This window comes from Rhineura floridana, chromosome 22, assembly GCF_030035675.1.
Source record: "Rhineura floridana isolate rRhiFlo1 chromosome 22, rRhiFlo1.hap2, whole genome shotgun sequence".
NCBI lineage: Eukaryota > Metazoa > Chordata > Lepidosauria > Squamata > Rhineuridae > Rhineura > Rhineura floridana.
This window is the reverse complement of record NC_084501.1, coordinates 14,293,318-14,313,765: the sequence shown is the minus strand read 5'-3', so window position 1 is coordinate 14,313,765 and position 20,448 is coordinate 14,293,318. Positions and strand designations below refer to the sequence as shown.

The 20,448-nt window shown below is 43.7% G+C and overlaps 2 protein-coding genes across 2 annotated transcripts; both read left to right on the top strand.

Annotated features, from left to right (window-relative positions):
* Positions 1-842: 842 nt before the first annotated feature.
* Positions 843-4,409, top strand: LOC133375052 (keratin, type II cytoskeletal 1-like). Its single transcript, XM_061606521.1, has 2 exons — positions 843-1,031; positions 3,499-4,409. Exon 2 carries the CDS (start codon positions 3,519-3,521, stop codon positions 4,038-4,040), a length of 522 nt encoding a protein of 173 aa, XP_061462505.1. The 5' UTR covers positions 843-1,031; positions 3,499-3,518; the 3' UTR covers positions 4,041-4,409.
* Positions 4,410-15,320: 10,911 nt separating this feature from the next.
* On the top strand, positions 15,321-18,883 carry LOC133375041 (keratin, type II cytoskeletal 1-like). The gene is made up of 2 exons (XM_061606499.1): positions 15,321-15,507; positions 17,973-18,883. The coding sequence occupies exon 2, from the start codon at positions 17,993-17,995 to the stop codon at positions 18,512-18,514; it is 522 nt and encodes a 173-aa protein (XP_061462483.1). The 5' UTR covers positions 15,321-15,507; positions 17,973-17,992; the 3' UTR covers positions 18,515-18,883.
* The last annotated feature ends 1,565 nt before the right edge of the window (positions 18,884-20,448 follow it).

The following is a 20,448-nucleotide window of genomic DNA, read 5'->3' as shown; positions in this document are numbered from 1 at the left end:
ACTATGGAATTTGATCCTAAAAGATGTAGCTCTGGAAACCAGCTTGGATAATTTTTAAAAAATATATTAGACAAATTCATGGGGGATGAAGCTATCAGTGGCTACTAGACACAATGGCCATGTTCTGCCTCCACTGTTGGGGTTAGTTCCTTGGAACCACAGGTGGAGAGAGCGCTTTTGCATTCAGGCCCTGCTTTCTGGCTATCTTTGTCCATCTGGCTGGCCACTGTGAGAAAAGAAGTGGTGGACTAGCTGGTCTCTTGGCCTAATCCAACAAGGCTCTTTTTTTGTTCTTAAACGTGAATTCTCCTGATCATGGAGATCTCAATCAAAGTTTGCCTTTCCCATTCATGCCTAGGACTCATTTCTATTGCTGAATTGCACGGATTTCCTTACTCCTGTTCCTGTGTGAGATGTTCTGGATTGCCCATTGTGTAATGAGGGAGGTAATGCTTACATGGCTTTCAACATGGCTTTCATCCGTGGATCTTATGGATGAATCTCAGGTTGCAAGACACAATCAGACTCCCTGACACCTTAGGAGCACGTCCTGCTGGTCAGAGTAGACAATTGGACCATTACCTGACTCAGCAGAAGGCAACAACCTCTGCAATTTTCTAGGGGATATTAGTGCTGACTGTCTGGTTGAAAGACAAGAGAGAAGGAAGAATGACATCTAAATGACAGGCCTGTTGGTAATCCTTGATGGGACCTCAATTAAATCCAGGGCAATTTTATGAAAGATAGAATAGATAACAAATTCAGAGGTGGAATGTGTGGTTCTTAAATGGCTGACAAAGGCCTAAAATGCAGAAGACAACAAAGCAATTTGGACTGATGGTTCTCAATTGCTCATATCAGCCAGGGACTAATTAAATCCTTAGGCAAAGATGGGTGTCTCTCTTTTCCAACTCACTGTCCAAAGAAGGTGTATAAAAGGGGACTCAGGAGCCCAGAACACTTCATACTGCTCCTTTTCTCTCTGCATCCAAGTCAAGCTTCTCTTGATTTCTTTCTCCCGAGAGAACCAGGTAAGACTCGAGATCTATTTCTTCATTTTCTTTGTTTGTTGTACATAAAGTCTGGAATACTGGCTCCCAACTTAGGAAGCTGCCTCATGACGATCCTTGGTCCATCTAGCTCAGTATTGTCTGCACAGACTGGCAGTGGGTCTCCAGGCAGGGAAGCTTTTCCTAGCCCTATGTGGAGATGACATGGGAGGTTGAAGATGGGACCTTCTGCATGCCAAACAGATGCTCTATGAATGAGCTATGGCACTTCTCCTGATGCTTCTAGGTTTCAACAGGCAGAATTTACAGTTTACCTCGGGACATGTGAGTGGGTGTATAGCAGTCTCTTGTGGCTCTGACTATTGATGATACAGCCCAGGTCCTTGGCTTACCACTCCCAAGGAAGTGTAGGGAAGTAAGAATTGCATATACTCATGCCCTGGCTGGAAGGCAAGATGCTGATCTACAGAAGTGGCCCTTCCATTTGTCTTGATGGGCAACCCTTTTATTATTTACTTATTTATATAGCAACATCAACATTCATGAAAGAAAAGTTTTTGATTGAAAATTTAACACAGGTGATGGCCACCAACTATGGATGGCTTTAAATGGGGAACAGGCAAATTCATGGAGAGGAAAGACTACCAGTGGCTAGTAGCCATGATGGCTATGTTCTGTCTTTGCTGTCAGAAGCTGTATACCCCCAAATACTCTTGCTGGGGGTCTCCCAGAGTTGCTATTGCAATCAGATCCTGCTTCAGGGCTTCCCATAGTCATCTGGTTGGTCACTGTTGAGAGCAGAATGCTGGTCTTGACAGACCTTTGGTCTCAAGGCTCTTCTTATGTTCATCCAAAAAAGGCTTTAAAAACATCTTACACTTGGGATACTGTGTACAGTTCTGGTAGCTTCACCTCAACAAGAATATTGTAGAGGAAAAAGGGTGAGAAAAGGGCAACCGGAATGATCACGGGGATGGAGCAACACCCCTATGAGAAAAAGTTGCAGCATTTGGGGCTCTTTAGTTTAGAGAAAAGGCAAATTATAGGCGACCTGATAGAAGTGTATACAATTAAGCATGACATGGAGAAAGTGGATAGAGAACAGCTTTTTTCCCCCTCCCCTTCTCATAACACGAGAAACTGTGGACATCTGATGAAGGTGAATGTAGGAAGATCCAGGGACAGACAAAATAAAGGACTTCTTCACACAGTGCATAGTTAAACTATGGACTTTGCCACCACAAGAGGCAGTGAGGGCCACCAACTTGGATGGCTTTAAAAGAGGATTAGACATATTCATGGGGGAGAAGGCTATCAGTGGGTACTAGCCATGACGGCTGTGCTCTACCTTCGTAGTCAGAGGTGATATGGAAACAGCAGGAGGGAAGAGTGCTCTGGCTCTCAAGACCTTCTTGCTGGCTTCCCAGGGGCATCTGGTTGGCCACTGTGTGAACAGGAGGCAGTGAGAACAGGAGGCTGGACTAGATGGGCCACTGGCCTGTTCCAGAAGGCTCTACTTATGTTCTTATGTACAAGGATCAGTAATAAGATAGGCCTTGCTTTTAGGCTCACCATCTAAATGACACAGCGGAAGAGTGAGGAGGGATGGAGAGGGATGGAGAGCACAAAAGATGAAATTAGGTCCAGTTTCTCACACTTCAGCTTAGCTTCAGTAGATGATGAGGACACTGAAACATCCAGTAACTATAATTGGCACCCTAGTGGGTTAGAGTTTCCAGACTAAGTGAGTCAGGCTTCTGTCCAGGGATGGGGAGCCAGTGACCCTTCAAAAGTTGCTGGACTACAACTTCCTCACCTTTGGCCATGCTATCTGGGGCTGATGGGAGTTGGAGTCCTACAACATCTGGAGGGCCACAGATGGCCACCTGACCCTGCTTCAGACCCACTGGAATCAGTGGGACTGAAAACTGGCCATGAATGACTTGCCCCATCGATTTCAATGAGAGGAAAGCACAACTAACTTCACGTGGATCCAGCCCTCCCTTAGTACCAGTGCGATATATTTGGGCTTTGACACTCACTAGTGCCCAACAAGGAATGGCTTGGTCTAATGTTCTGAATGAAGCATAAGAGAGCTTTCAAGGGAAAGAAAAAAAAGAGTTTCAAGATGGCCAGCAACAGATCTGCTCATCCTTCCCTATGTTCTTCATCTGAACATTAAAGCAGAGAAGCCCTGGATCATAGGATCATAGAATAGTGGATTTGGAACCGACCTAGGGAGGCAATGGTAACACACACCCCTGAATACTGCTTACCATGAAATCCCTATTCATAGGGTCACCATAAGTTGGGATCGACTTGAAGGCAGTCCATTTTCATTTTATGGGACCATTGAGTCCAACCCCCTAGATATCTGCATGGCATGTTCCTTATGTGCTTCACCCCCTCCACACACCAAATCACTCACAGTTCATGAAAACCCAGATTTTGCATTTCCTTAATATTTATCTTTCCTATTCCTCCACAGACAGCATCCACCACACAGACATGTCTTGTCAAACACCAATTTGCTCCATCCCTTGTTCCAGCCCTTCAATTGGTCTCGGGTCTGGTGGGTTTGGATCTGGTGGTGGCTATGGAGGTGGCTATGGAGGTGGCTATGGAGGTGGCTATGGAGGTGGCTATGGAGGTGGCTATGGAGGTGGCATCTCTGGTGGTGCTGTTTCCTCCAGCAGCCTCGGCATCATCCCCGGGGCCAGCGTTGGCTGCATCAGTCAGGTTCCACCATCGGAAGTGGTGGTCCAGCCCCCTCCCTTTGTGCTGACCATTCCTGGGCCCATCCTCTCTGCAAGCTGTGATCCAGTGTATGTGGGGGGCTACAGCCCATGCGCTAGTGGTGGTTATGGCTCTGGGTCTTCTGGTTATGGCTATGGGTCTTCTGGTTATGGCTACGGGTCTTCTGGTTCCGGTTATGGCTGTGGAGGAGGTTCTTCTGGAGGTTACATTGGCGGAGGCTACAAGGGCGGCAACCGAGGACATGGCCCGTCATCAAAGTGCTACCCTTGCTAAACAAAGATAGCTGATGTGAGAAGACCGGGACTATCGAGAAATTGCCAGACCCCCCAGGACAGATTCTGCTGCCGGCTTCATACTTAGGAATGCCTTTCTATACTTGTGGAGGAAAAAGGCAGATCTCTGTCATATGTCCCTTCCTCTACCCACCCACCCCTTGGAACTTTCTCTGGACAATTATATGCTTTTCCACATTCTTCTCTAACTATGCAAGGGGACTCTCTTTTCCCCAGTACATCAGGACTGAATATCATGTGCAAAAGGTCCTGCCTGCCTCTGTGTGTCTCACTTCCTCAAGACTGCCCTCTCCTTACGTGGCTTGTCTTCATACTGTTCATTTCCTAATAAAGCTTAACGTGCATCATAGATTCTGTTTCCTGTTCTGATTGTTCAGCCACTGATTCAAAACCAGGGGTGGGGAAGCGTCTGGAGGCCACATTCCCTTGTGGGCAATAGCCCAGGTGCCACACATGCCACAGGTGGGCAGGGCTAGAGCGAAATGTGGGTGGAGCAATGAACTGGGTTCTCCGGGCTCTATGGCCACCTTCTTGCCTAGAACAGATGCAGGCAGAGTTGGGAGTGGATTTATCCACTCAGGATCAGGTACAGATCTCTTGGTTTATAGAGGCTGATGCTAGTTAGCCAATAAAGGAGAAATTAACTTACTAGTCCCTAAAGGAAAGGCACATTCATAATGGAAGAATTGTGGGGAATTAAATGGGGCAATTACTCATAATATTGATGGGTGGAGTAGGTTAACAGAGGACGAGATAAAAGCTACATCTGCACTATACATTTAAAACAGTATTATATCACTTTAACAGTCATGGAGTCCCTCTCCCAAAGCATTTAGGGAACTATAATTTCTTAAGGGTGCTGAGAATCATTATTCCCATCACAAAGCTACAATTCCCAGAGCGGTTGAACCGTCACTCACCCTTCCCAGGGAACTAACCCCTAAAGCAACAGCCTTATACATTTAGCTCATTGTCAAATGCATTTTTAAAAGACTTAATTGTGTTTTATTTTACTTTATTTTATTCTACCTATTAATAAAGTGCTTCTTTAAAAGTGTAGGAAGGTTATGCATCCAAAGGCTATTGACCCAGATAGGCCAGTTCTACAGCAAATTATAATTACAGTAAACTGCTCCCAAATGCAGCAGGTTTGCCAGTGCTTATGAAGAATGCCTTGTTGTCAAGAAGAAACCACACATTTTTCCTGCATCTGCATCATTATACTCTCCTAATGCACTAATTAAGTAGAATTGCATCCCATTCAGAAGCACTCTGGTTATCATCAGATCAAAATCACAGCCAAAATTATTTTCCAGCCCAGGGATGTCAAGATGAGAGAAGCTTTTCCTGTTAAACATTTGTCTGTTCTGAAGCTTTTAGAGCAGGGATGGAGAACTCAAAAGGGTGAGGGAGAAATTCAATTTGGTTCACCGTTAAAGGCAAATCTACTGAATTTGCACTTTCCAGAACAATATGCAAACTGAAACGCAACCGTCCTTCGAAACTGACACTTCTCCAAATTTTGCAGTGCCAAGTACAAAAATTCATATACTAGGGTGAACTAGATCTGGGGGATAGATTTGATTCTGTCGGCATTTCAAGCCGAAATTATCAAATTTGCACTTTCAGAAACCATATGGGGACCAAAACACACCCATCTTTTGAAATTTGCACGTCTGAATTTTGCTGTGCAGTTTTCCAAGCAAGCAACGTTTACACAAATGCACATATGAAAAGAGAATGCACTTATACTGGTGAAATATAGCATACAAAAATTCATTCTATTAGGAGAAATTGCTTGGAGAAATATGTACACTAGTCAAGATTGCATGCAAAAATGCATCTATTGGGAGAAATTTGCACTAACCTTGATCCTTTTTGGAGGAGGACCGTCCCCCGCCACCTCCATGCAACCCGGATGCTGGTGAGATGCCAGTTTGCCACTACCCCCCATCATGTGCCACTCTCACGGAGGTCATTTGGGGGGGTACCTGGGCTTTGGGCCCTCCACATGGACCAGTCCTAGCTGCACCACTGACTAGGCACATGACAGAGGTTCTAAAATTATGCATGGTGTGTGGGCTAGAGAAGAGGAAAACTTCTGTTCTGTTCACATTTAAAGCCAAGCTGATCAAATTCACCCTTTCCAAAACCATATGAGAACCGAAACATGGCCATTCTTCAAAACTCGCACTTATCCAAGTTTTGTGGTGCAGTTCGCCAACCAACCAATGCTTTCAAAAATGCATCTATTAGGAGAGAGTGTGCATACAAATGACAATATTAGTGAAAATAACATACAACATGTATGCTTGCAAAATGGGTATGTGGGTCAAAACTCCATACAAAAAGTGTTTATTAGGAAATTCACACTAGAATGCTGATAAATTTTCATGAGGTTTTTTTGAAAAGAAAAAAGCTGTTGCAGAAACATGGAGAACAAAATTGGGAAAATGAGAAATTGAAAGAACTGAAATCTTTCCATGCTTAGTGTGGGCACGGATAGAGGGAAGGTTTATTTCTTTTTTCTCCTTAGAGCTCAGAGGCATCTGATGAAGCTGAATGCTGGGAGATGCTTTCTCAGGAGAGACAAAGGAAAATGTAACTTCACACAGCACATAGTCAAACTATGGCATTCTCTCCCACTGGAGGCAGCGATGGCTACCGACTCCAAAGGCTTTAAACGAGGACTAGACACATTTATGGAGGAGGAGGCTATCAATGGCTACAAGCCATGTTGGCTGTATACTGTCTCTACCATCACTGGAAGTATACCTGTGACTACCAGCCTCTGGGAACTGGAAGTGGAGAGAGCGCTGTTGCACTCAGATCCTGCTTGTAGTATCCCAGAAATAGGGATGGAAACATCTGTCAGTTTGGGGTCTCTCATTTTCCCCAGTCCCAAAGTCAGTTCCCCACATTTCTGCAGCAATTTGTAAAATAATAACGACAATAACAATAATAATCCTCATGAAAAATGTCCAGCAATTTTAGTGCAAATTTCTCCTAATAAACACATCTCTATGGGCAGCTTTGACTCACATACATGTTTTTGCAAGCTATTTCTCATAGTGTCATACATTTTATACGTTGTTTTCACTCATACGCTCATTTTTATGCACACTTTCCCCTCTCATATGCATTTCTGTATACATTGGCGAACTGCATTGCAAAATATGAGTAAGGATGGCTGTGTTTTGGTTCTCATATTGTTTAGGGAACTGTAAATTTGATAGATTTGGCTTGAAATGCAAACTGAGGGCTCATCTCATGGTGATTTACTAAGTGTTTAGTGCTACTCACATGTCCTTTTAATTCACATGGTTCACATGACATTACTGGCAAACAGACGTTATCACACAGTTTTCCCACTGTAAATCCATATAACCCAAACCTCTGATCATACGAAAAGGGAAGGAAAAAATGTCTCCACTTTGTAACTCTAGTTCTTGCAGACGCTTTGCTCTGATGCTTTTAGGTGGGTGTGTCAATTGTTCCCCTCTCCACACCCACTCCCTCCTCCTCCCCTCATTCATTTTATTTCCTATAGGCTGAGTAGAAACTTCTGGCTGCTCTCTCCCTTCTACTAGCATTTTTAGATTGCTGCAAATGGTGCCTTTATCTTTTACACACACAAACCAACTTGTGTGCAAAAGCATAACACTGCTCAAACAAACATTTGTATTCCAGCTGTATCCTACCAAGGAAAACACAGATATTCATACTTCCAGTTTTTTAAAATAAACCCACTGCCGCATGCTTGGTTGCCAAGCAACCAGAGTGAATGGAAATGTTAAATTAGAGGGCATGGTCATTAGGAAACTGCATGATTTATCCTTCCACTCAGAGTGAGTAGAAATACCATGTTTGCAGCTGGCATTGAGCCCTCACTGTGGATGGTGCAAATAGAAAATGGAGGTAAAAGCAGCGTCTTTAGTATGTCCTAATGCTCCCAGCTGGATAAGCCCTGAGTTGAATATCTCACCCATCCCTACCCTACAGGCATGCAGCTGGTCATGGTTAGAAAGGAGATGCTAAATGAGGTGGCTCCTTGGTCTGATCTTGGAAAGCTGTTCTATAATTCTAATGGAAGAGATTGTCAGTGGTGGCTGGTGCCCATCGGGACTGGTGGGGCAGAAGGCAGAGAGCCCAACAGTAGATGAAGCCATAGCCAATGAGAAGTGGGAAACAGAGCCAATGGCAGGCAAAGCCAGCTGAGTCTATTTTTGTTCCCATCCTCCTCCCTTTAAGGGCATTGTAAAGGAGGCACAACTGAGACCAAGGGGGAGGAATCTGACAGGCAGTGCCACAAATTTGGACTGATTCTAAGTAAGGGAGCAGGAAGGTTGGTGTGGCTGAAGGCAGATGGAGGTTGGTGGGGCAGTGCCCGACTTGCCCCAATGGACCAGTCTCCGCTGGAGATTGCCATTATGCCACAATGAATCCCTAAAGATTTAATTCAGGGATAGCCAACATAATCCTGTCCAGATGCTGCTTGACTGCAGCTCCCATCATCCCTGGTTATTGGCCATGCTGATGGGAGTTGGAGCCCACAAGCATCTGGAGCGCATAGTGGCTGGCCAGCTGTGCCAGGCTATGGCATTTCCTGGTCAAATCAGGGGAAGAAAAAAAAATCTGCCTGATAGGCAACCTTAAAATGTCCAGGATCAGGTAATTCTCTAAAAGACAGACGGTTTATGCCCATGAGACAATCAAGAAATGAGACAATCGACTTCCGGGAAGGGTGACTTAGCCTGCGCCTGCTTTTGAGACGGGCTCCTGCCTCAAAAGAAGCTTATTCAGATATATCAGTCAGATTTTTTCTTTTTTTGACTGATTAAACTTCTCCCGGGTAGGGAGAAACGAAGAGATTAACCTCAAAGCCTATTTTTGTTGGGACGACCAGATCTCATTAATTTATGGGACGAGGTCCAGCCGACGAAGGTGGGACGGATTTTTAACAACAAGCTCTATCTGTTAAAGCGAACGTTCATCTTATCTTCTAAGAGAGAACGCACTAACAGGCAAGCACCCTTCTTTCTATATTTTTCTTTTACTTGACTTAAATTGTTGCTGTTTAAAAGAGATTTGCCAGATTGATCGGTTTTTGACATCTCACTGGGGAGCCATAACTTCTCTCTGCTACTCACTAATTAATAGCTTATCTCTGTTTTTGTTGCAAAAAGCTGTCCTGGATTTGCATTCTAAAGATATACACAGAAGAGGGATTTCTATTCCAGATTTTTATTTTGAAGAATATTATATTGTCTGAGACTACTCTCTTTTTGGTCTATTTTATTTTGACGAATCTGTTTTCTGACGACCGCCATTAATTGTTTCGATCCTGGGAACTGCATTTTGTTTACTTAAGCATGGAGAGATAAGGCTGTCTGCTCTGTTTATACTGTGATGTCACCAAGTTTGGAGTATTAACCCAATTGTTGCTGAAATAAGAAGTGGTTTTCCTATATTTTTCTTTTAAAATGGCAACTAAGAAAGTGGCTGAGAAGCTGGAAATAACTATGTTTCAGAAAATAATGGATGAGATTGAGATAACGAAACAAAACCTGCGACAGGGTTGTAAGGAGCTGAAAATTGAATTGAGTAAAATGAAGCAGGAGATTAAAGATATAGGGGTCCCTGTGAGAGAGGTGACCCTGGAAGGGGTCCCTGTGAGAGAGGAGACCCCGGAGATTGGAACAAACGTGGAACAAGAAAAAGATTTGGAGTCTATGGACTTTAGAAACAAAATTTATTGTTTGGAGACACAGGAGATTAAAGACATAGGGGTCCTTGTGAGAGAGGAGACCCTGGAGACTGGAACAGGGGTCCCTGTGAGAGAGGAGACCCTGGAGACTGGAACAGGGGTCCCTGTGAGAGAGGAGATCCCGGAGATTGGAACAAACGTGGAACAGGAACAAGATTTGGAGTCTATGGACTTTAGAAATAAAATCTATTGTTTGGAACTCAATGTTATCTCTGAAGAAATTAATGAAGATTCTAGAGATAAAGTTATCAATGGCATGGATAATCTTCTGGACTGGAATGATGTGATGGAGCCCAATATAGAGAAAATCTATGGAATTAACTGCAGCCATGTGACAATGGAAAAACTTTCAAGAGATGACCCAGTGTATTTTGAAAAAAAGAACAGAGATATGATTTTACAGCAGTATTTCAGCAACCTATTCAGAATGGATGGCAAGAAAATATTTGGGATAGAGGTAATTCCCATCAGACTCTTACTATATGACTATGGCTTTGACAGCAAGATTATTATGGAATACTGATAATGGAAGATTGGATACTGAAATTACTGGACTTAACAAGACTACTGAAGATGGAAGATGGAAAATGGAACTAATAGGGATAATAGAACAATGGCTACTGAAATTACTGAACCTAACAGATTCTGATGTGATGGATTAATTGAAATGTTTATTTTGACTATGGTTATGACAACAAGATTATCATAATTAGTAATGAGATGGATTAATCGATATGCTTATCTGGAAAAAAAAAATTGATAGATATATTTCTTAAAGAATTGAAACCTCTCTTTGACTTTTTGTGGAAAGAATAAAGTAATGTTTATGAGATTTGATGATTAAGTAAGATAACTACTGGAGGAAAGTGATTTTATAATATGACTTAAGAGACAGGATTGTTATATATTATAGACTTATAACTGATTTGATCTTTGACAAATGGGAAGTCAATATTTTACTCTTTATTTTTTATTTTTGTTTTTTTTTTCTTTTTTTCTTTTTGTTTAACTATTTTTGATTTTGTTTTTTGTCTTTGAATGTTTTATGATTTTGTCTTGTATGTTTTATGAAAATCTGAATAAAAATTATTGAAAAAAAAAAAAAAGAAATGAGACAATCAAGTCTTCTTCATTTTTCTCATCGTCTTGCAGATGCAGACTCCCTGTTGGGTGTCCTCTCTGTCAGAGCTGTGTTTTCTCTTCTTCCATCTTTCCTCCAAGGAGCTCAAGGTGGCATACAGACAGTTGTCCCCCTCCTGATTTTATCCTCACAACAACCCTGTGAGGTAGGTTAAGCTGAGAGACAGTGACTGGCCCAAAATCACCCAGTGAGGTTCATGGCTGAGCAGGGATTTGAACCTGGGTCTCCCAGCTTCAAGTCTGACACTCTAAGCACTACACCAGACTGGCTCTACTATGCCCTCTCCCATATTGTGTGCTCTGCCATGGAGCATTGTGCCCTTCTCTTCCCAATTTTATGCGCAAATGAAAATGCGAAGCTTCCTTATACCAAGCCAAATCACTGGCAAATGTCACCCAATGTAGACTATTTTAACTGGCATCAGCTCTCTGAACTCTTAACCTCAGGCCACAAAATGTCTTTCACTTTGGCAGACACCACCGCTCCCACCCCCTCATTCCATGCACTGGAGCTGGCTGGACTAGCAGCTGAATCAGACTTCTACATTGGCAATGAGACAGCGCCCTCTACTGCATCGGAGGGCAACAGCCTAGCTTAACTGGCGCAAGGCAGGCTGGTATCTGGGGATGTTGAAGAATTCTGTTGAAAGTAACAGGAGTGAAAATTGTTCACTTATTCGTCCTGTGTCTGGAGTGGAAACCAGTCCAGTGAATATGATCTGTATTAGCTGTGGTGGCTGCTTTTAAGTCTACACATGATACATACTTGATTGTTTCCCTTCTACCACTGTCAGCTCTTCACTGAGACAGTAATGTCGGTGGGAGTGCAGGCAGGGCTGGAGATTCCTTGGTAATTGCCAGGCCATAAGTCCTAGCCGGCAGCTTGGCTATAAATCTGCCAGGCTAGGAAGGAGGAAGCAAGATAAGGGCAGAGGCCGTTCAAAGCTTACGTGCCAAGCCAGAAATCCAGAAGAGACATCAGTGAAGGTCCGGGTCTAGTTTGCCTAGAGATCAGTCCAAGTCAAGGTTCGGGGGATAGGAAGACACACAGTGGTCACGCCTGACGTTGTAGTCAGCAACAAGCTGAAGCCAAGGTTTGACTTTTAAGGAGCAGGTTTGTCAGCAGGTGTGAGCCCTCAGCGTTTTGGCCTTAAGTGGACAGGCCTGCCCCTCTTCTGCCTGACCTTCTGTTGTCTACGTTCTGCAGGTGAGGGGGGAGTATCCTGTTCACTGTCTGCGTCTGGCTGAAGGGCTTCAGCTGTGTCTGGGGTGCACTGCAGCTGAGGGGGAGAAGGAGCTGGGTTCTCAGGAGTTTCCTCCATTTCTCCTTCTGGGTCTGCTGCTTCTGGGTCTGCTGCTGTTACTCCCGAGTCATCCTCGTCTGATGAGTCCTCTGACGGGGCCATGACAACCACCACCCATTTGCATTGTGTTTTCTTTCCACTGAAATAAATGAGGTAGAATCAAGTCATGATAATGCGATTTATGTGACTATTTATGTAAATCAGTTGAGTTATCTAATTGTACCCAGAGGGCAGGGCATGGAATAATGGGCTCAAGTTCCAGGAAGCCAGATTTCAGCTGAACATTAGGAAAAACTTCCTTATTGTTAGAGCGGCGCAACAAGGAAACCATTGACCTAGGGAGGTGGTGGGCTCTCCAACACTGGAGGCATTCAAGAGCAGCCGGACAGCCACCTGTCGGGTATGCTTTCAGTTGGATTCCTACACTGAGCAGGGGGTCGGACTCGATGGCTATAGAAACCCCTTCCAACTCTATGATTCTTTAAAATTAAAGAATCTGGGGTCTTCTACATGCCAACCATGTCCTCTGTCACAAAGATATGAGCTCTACCTAGCACTTTATACTGCTGTTTGTGGAGTCAGACCATGAATTGACTGTGCCAAGTTGGATTCTCTTGCTATCACCAGCAGTGCTTCTCTTGGGGTTCAATTGATACCCAGCTTTGCTCCCTAGATCTCGTGAACTGAGATTATACCCAGGACCTTATGCACATCAAGCTTCTGATCTGGCACAGAGCCACAGCCTGACATGTGTTTTGTAGTCCTTAACAACAAACAGCAGTTTAGAAAAGATGGAACCCCTCATTTTCTACATTATTCCTGAAATAGAGCAAAGCAAATTAGCAAGATATCCTTCCCGCTGCATATATCAGACAGGCACCTTCTCTGATGCCTTTTTTGGCATCTGCTTAAAATCTCTCTTACAGCAAGCCTTCTCAATGAAGATCTTTATCCCAGTTGGTGCCTGTATTGGATCTGTATTGATTTTATGTATGTGATGTTGTTATTTTAAACTCTGTCCGTCTGTCTGTCTGTCGTCTGTCATCTATCATCTATCATCTATCTATCTATGTCTGTCTATCATCTATCTATCTATCTATCTATCTATCTATCTATCTATCCATCTATCATCTATCTATCTATGTCTATCTATCATCTATCTATCATCTATCTATCTATCTATCTATCATCTATCTATCTATGTCTATCTATCATCTATCTATCATCTATCTATCTATCTATCTATCTATCTATCTATCTATCTATCTATCTATCATCTATCTATCTATCATCTATCTATCTATCATCTATCTATCTATGTCTATCATCTATCTATCTATGTCTGTCTATCATCTATCTATCTATGTCTGTCTATCTATCTATCTATCATCTATCTATCTATCTATCTATCTATCTATCTATCTATCTATCTATCTATCATCTATCTATCTATGTCTATCTATCTATCTATCTATCATCTATCTATCTATCATCTATCTATCATCTATCTATCTATCATCTATCTATCTATGTCTATCATCTATCTATCTATGTCTGTCTATCATCTATCTATGTCTGTCTATCATCTATCTATGTCTATCTATCATCTATCTATCATCTATCTATCTATCTATCTATCTATCTATCTATCATCTATCTATCTATGTCTATCTATCATCTATCTATCTATCTATCTATCTATCTATCATCTATCTATCTATCATCTATCTATCATCTATCTATCTATCATCTATCTATCTATGTCTATCATCTATCTATCATCTGTCTATCTATCATCTATCTATCTGTCTATATCTATGTCTCTCTATATATGAATAGAGAGAGAGAGAGATACAGTACATCATATATATATTTGAAGAGAGTTCAGCCATCCTTACAAAACTGATATTAAAAAACAATTGAGGATCGTAATCCTCAGTCGCCTTGCCACTGAATCAGTATTTTCATGCTGAGCATTTCTTAGCATTTTTCTAGAGCCTGGCTGATGGGATAAGTCTCCTGTGAGGACTTTTAGTTTATCAAAAAAGGAAGGGTGGTCATGACAGGCGTATAAAATCATGACCGGTGTGGAGAAAGTGAATAAAGAGAAGCTTTTCTAACGCTAAAACCCACTAGGGTCATCCAATGAAGCTGGAAGATTTAGGACAAATTAAAGGAGGGACTTTTTCACACCACACATAGTTAAACTATGGAATTTGATCCTAAAAGATGTAGCTCTGGAAACCAGCTTGGATAATTTTTTAAAAAAATATTAGACAAATTCATGGGGGTGAAGCTATCAGTGGCTACTAGACACAATGGCCATGTTCTGCCTCCACTGTTGGGGTTAGTTCCTTGGAACCACAGGTGGAGAGAGTGCTCTTGCATTCAGGCCCTGCTTTCTGGCTGTCTTTGTCCATCTGGCTGGCCACTGTGAGAAAAGAAGTGGTGGACTAGCTGGTCTCTTGGCCTAATCCAACAAGGCTCTTTTTTTGTTCTTAAACGTGAATTCTCCTGATCATGGAGATCTCAATCAAAGTTTGCCTTTCCCATTCATGCCTAGGACTCATTTCTATTGCTGAATTGCACGGATTTCCTTACTCCTGTTCCTGTGTGAGATGTTCTGGATTGCCCATTGTGTAATGAGGGAGGTAATGCTTACATGGCTTTCAACATGGCTTTCATCCGTGGATCTTATGGATGAATCTCAGGTTGCAAGACACAATCAGACTCCCTGACACCTTAGGAGCACGTCCTGCTGGTCAGAGTAGACAATTGGACCATTACCTGACTCAGCAGAAGGCAACAACCTCTGCAATTTTCTAGGGGATATTAGTGCTGACTGTCTGGTTGAAAGACAAGAGAGAAGGAAGAATGACATCTAAATGACAGGCCTGTTGGTAATCCTTAATGGGACCTCAATTAAATCCAGGGCAATTTTATGAAAGATAGAATAGATAACAAATTCAGAGGTGGAATGTGTGGTTCTTAAATGGCTGACAAAGGCCTAAAATGCAGAAGACAACAAAGCAATTTGGACTGATGGTTCTCAATTGCTCATATCAGCCAGGGACTAATTAAATCCTTAGGCAAAGATGGGTGTCTCTCTTTTCCAACTCACTGTCCAAAGAAGGTGTATAAAAGGGGACTCAGGAGCCCAGAACACTTCATACTGCTCCTTTCCTCTCTGCATCCAAGTCAAGCTTCTCTTGATTTCTTTCTCCCGAGAGAACCAGGTAAGACTCGAGATCTATTTCTTCATTTTCTTTGTTTGTTGTACATAAAGTCTGGAATACTGGCTCCCAACTTAGGAAGCTGCCTCATGACGATCCTTGGTCCATCTAGCTCAGTATTGTCTACACAGACTGGCAGTGGGTCTCCAGGCAGGGAAGCTTTTCCTAGCCCTATGTGGAGATGACATGGGGGGTTGAAGATGGGACCTTCAGCATGCCAAACAGATGCTCTATGACTGACCTATGGCACTTCTCCTGATGCTTCTAGGTTTTAACAGGCAGAATTTACAGTTTACCTCTGGACATGTGAGTGGGTGTATAGCAGTCTCTTGTGGCTCTGACTATTGATGATACAGCCCAGGTCCTTGGCTTACCACTCCCAAGGAAGTGTAGGGAAGTAAGAATTGCATATACTCATGCCCTGGCTGGAAGGCAAGATGCTGATCTACAGAAGTGGCCCTTCCATTTGTCTTGATGGGCAACCCTTTTATTATTTACTTATTTATATAGCAACATCAACATTCATGAAAGAAAAGTTTTTGATTGAAAATTTAACACAGGTGATGGCCACCAACTATGGATGGCTTTAAATGGGGAACAGGCAAATTCATGGAGAGGAAAGACTACCAGTGGCTAGTAGCCATGATGGCTATGTTCTGTCTTTGCTGTCAGAAGCTGTATACCCCCAAATACTCTTGCTGGGGGTCTCCCAGAGTTGCTATTGCAATCAGATCCTGCTTCAGGGCTTCCCATAGTCATCTGGTTGGTCACTGTTGAGAGCAGAATGCTGGTCTTGACAGACCTTTGGTCTCAAGGCTCTTCTTATGTTCATCCAAAAAAGGCTTTAAAAACATCTTACACTTGGGATACTGTGTACAGTTCTGGTAGCTTCACCTCAACAAGAATATTGTAGAGGAAAAAGGGTGAGAAAAGGGCAACCGGAATGATCACGGGGATGGAGCAACACCCCTATGAGAAAAAGTTGCAGCATTTGGGGCTCTTTAGTTTAGAGAAAAGGCAAATTATAGGCGACCTGATAGAAGTGTATACAATTAAGCATGACATGGAGAAAGTGGATAGAGAACAGCTTTTTTTCCCCTCCCCTTCTCATAACACTAGAAACTGTGGACATCTGATGAAGGTGAATGTAGGAAGATCCAGGGACAGACAAAATAAAGGACTTCTTCACACAGTGCATAGTTAAACTATGGACTTTGCCACCACAAGAGGCAGTGAGGGCCATCAACTTGGATGGCTTTAAAAGAGGATTAGACATATTCATGGGGGAGAAGGCTATCAGTGGGTACTAGCCATGACGGCTGTGCTCTGCCACCCTAGTCAGAGGTGATATGGAAACAGCAGGAGGGAAGAGTGCTCTGGCTCTCAAGACCTTCTTGCTGGCTTCCCAGGGGCATCTGGTTGGCCACTGTGTGAACAGGAGGCAGTGAGAACAGGAGGCTGGACTAGATGGGCCACTGGCCTGTTCCAGAAGGCTCTACTTATGTCCTTATGTACAAGGATCAGTAATAAGATAGGCCTTGCTTTTAGGCTCACCATCTAAATGACACAGCGGAAGAGTGAGGAGGGATGGAGAGGGATGGAGAGCACAAAAGATGAAATTAGGTCCAGTTTCTCACACTTCAGCTTAGCTTCAGTAGATGATGAGGACACTGAAACATCCAGTAACTATAACTGGCACCCTAGTGGGTTAGAGTTTCCAGACTAAGTGAGTCAGGCTTCTGTCCAGGGATGGGGAGCCAGTGACCCTTCAAAAGTTGCTGGACTACAACTTCCTCACCTTTGGCCATGCTATCTGGGGCTGATGGGAGTTGGAGTCCTACAACATCTGGAGGGCCACAGATGGCCACCTGACCCTGCTTCAGACCCACTGGAATCAGTGGGACTGAAAACTGGCCATGAATGACTTGCCCCATCGATTTCAATGAGAGGAAAGCACAACTAACTTCACGTGGATCCAGCCCTCCCTTAGTACCAGTGCGATATATTTGGGCTTTGACACTCACTAGTGCCCAACAAGGAATGGCTTGGTCTAATGTTCTGAATGAAGCATAAGAGAGCTTTCAAGGGAAAGAAAAAAAGAGTTTCAAGATGGCCAGCAACAGATCTGCTCATCCTTCCCTATGTTCTTCATCTGAACATTAAAGCAGAGAAGCCCTGGATCATAGGATCATAGAATAGTGGATTTGGAACCGACCTAGGGAGGCAATGGTAACACCCCCCCCGAATACTGCTTACCATGAAATCCCTATTCATAGGGTCACCATAAGTTGGGATCGACTTGAAGGCAGTCCATTTTCATTTTATGGGACCATTGAGTCCAACCCCCTAGATATCTGCATGGCATGTTCCTTATGTGCTTCACCCCCTCCACACACAAAATCACTCACAGTTCATGAAAACCCAGATTTTGCATTTCCTTAATATTTATCTTTCCTATTCCTCCACAGACAGCATCCACCACACAGACATGTCTTGTCAAACACCAATTTGCTCCATCCCTTGTTCCAGCCCTTCAATTGGTCTCGGGTCTGGTGGGTTTGGATCTGGTGGTGGCTATGGAGGTGGCTATGGAGGTGGCTATGGAGGTGGCTATGGAGGTGGCTATGGAGGTGGCTATGGAGGTGGCATCTCTGGTGGTGCTGTTTCCTCCAGCAGCCTCGGCATCATCCCCGGGGCCAGCGTTGGCTGCATCAGTCAGGTTCCACCATCGGAAGTGGTGGTCCAGCCCCCTCCCTTTGTGCTGACCATTCCTGGGCCCATCCTCTCTGCAAGCTGTGATCCAGTGTATGTGGGGGGCTACAGCCCATGCGCTAGTGGTGGTTATGGCTCTGGGTCTTCTGGTTATGGCTATGGGTCTTCTGGTTATGGCTACGGGTCTTCTGGTTCCGGTTATGGCTGTGGAGGAGGTTCTTCTGGAGGTTACATTGGCGGAGGCTACAAGGGCGGCAACCGAGGACATGGCCCGTCATCAAAGTGCTACCCTTGCTAAACAAAGATAGCTGATGTGAGAAGACCGGGACTATCGAGAAATTGCCAGACCCCCCAGGACAGATTCTGCTGCCGGCTTCATACTTAGGAATGCCTTTCTATACTTGTGGAGGAAAAAGGCAGATCCCTGTCATATGTCCCTTCCTCTACCCACCCACCCCTTGGAACTTTCTCTGGACAATTATATGCTTTTCCACATTCTTCTCTAACTATGCAAGGGGACTTTCTTTTCCCCAGTACATCAGGACTGAATATCATGTGCAAAAGGTCCTGCCTGCCTCTGTGTGTCTCACTTCCTCAAGACTGCCCTCTCCTTACGTGGCTTGTCTTCATACTGTTCATTTCCTAATAAAGCTTAACGTGCATCATAGATTCTGTTTCCTGTTCTGATTGTTCAGCCACTGATTCAAAACCAGGGGTGGGGAAGCGTCTGGAGGCCACATTCCCTTGTGGGCAATAGCCCAGGTGCCACACATGCCACAGGTGGGCAGGGCTAGAGCAAAATGTGGGTGGAGCAATGAACTGGGTTCTCTGGGCTCTATGGCCACCTTCTTGCCTAGAACAGATGCAGGCAGAGTTGGGAGTGGATTTATCCACTCAGGATCAGGTACAGATCTCTTGGTTTATAGAGGCTGATGCTAGTTAGCCAATAAAGTTGGAGCCCACAAGCATCTGGAGGGCATAGTGGCTGGCTAGCTGTGCCAGGCCATGGCATTTCCTGGTCAAATCAGGGGAAGAAAAAAAAATCTGCCTGATAGGCAACCCTAAAATGTCCAGGATCAGGTAATTCTCTAAAGGACAGATGGTTTATGCCCATGAGACAATCAAGAAATGAGACAATCAAGTCTTCTTCATTTTTCTCATTGTCTTGCAGATGCAAACAGACTCCCTGTTGGGTGTCCTCTCTGTCAGAGCTGTGTTTTCTCTTCCTGTAATTTCAGTACCTTCACAATCAAATGCAAACTGAGCCCAGTTTCGCTCCCATCTCTGAAAACATCTAAGATTGAAGAAATCCGAGACACCACACTTTAAGGAGGATGCAGACAAACTGGAAGAGGTTCAGAAGGAGGGCAACAAGGATAGGGATGGAAAGATTTTTCCGATGTTAAATTCAGTTGTCTACATTTTTGCAGTGATTTGTGGACAGGGGGGAATTCCACATGAAAATTCTCCACCATTTTAGTTCAAATTTCTGCAAATACACACATTTTTGTAGGCAGTTTTGACAAAGGTACACATTTTTGCAAGCCATTTCTCATCTTTTCATGCCTTTATGTGTGTTGTTTTCACTCATGTATTCATTTTTATGCACACTTTCCCCTAATATGTGCATTTTTGTAAATGTTATTTACTTGGCGAACTGCATCCCAAAATTCTAATAAATGTGAATTTTGAAGGGTGGCTGTGTTTCAGTTATTGTATTGTTTCAGAAAGTGCGAATTTGATAAATTCCGCTTGAAATGCGAACTGAATTGAAATTCTCACCCATTCCTAAACAAGCATGATCAGGGGGAGTGGAAACAAAGCCCTATGTGGAGAGACAGAAAGAACTGGCATGTTTAGCCTTAAGAAGACAGAGGGGAGATATTAGCACTCTTCAAGTGCTTGAAAGGTTACCACACAGAGGAGGGCCAGGTTCTCGTCTCGATCATGCCAGAGTGCAGGACACGGAATAATGGGCTCAAGTTGCAGAAAGCCAGATTTCAGCTGAACATCAGGAAAAACTTCCTAACTGTTAAGAAGTACGACAATGGAACTAATGACTTAGGGAGTTGGTGAACTGTCCAACACTGGAGGCATTCAAGAGGCAGCTGGACAGCCACCTGTCGGGGGTGTTTTAACTTAGATTCCTGCATACAGCAGCATGTTGGACTCAATGGCCTTATAGGCCCCTTCCAACTCTACTATTCTATGGTTCTATGATCCCTAGTGGCA

Bases quoted from the DNA above. Each gene is read 5' to 3' on its own strand.
- LOC133375052 (XM_061606521.1), top strand. From the start codon at position 3,519: ATGTCTTGTCAAACACCAATTTGCTCCATCCCTTGTTCCAGCCCTTCA.
- LOC133375041 (XM_061606499.1), top strand. From the start codon at position 17,993: ATGTCTTGTCAAACACCAATTTGCTCCATCCCTTGTTCCAGCCCTTCA.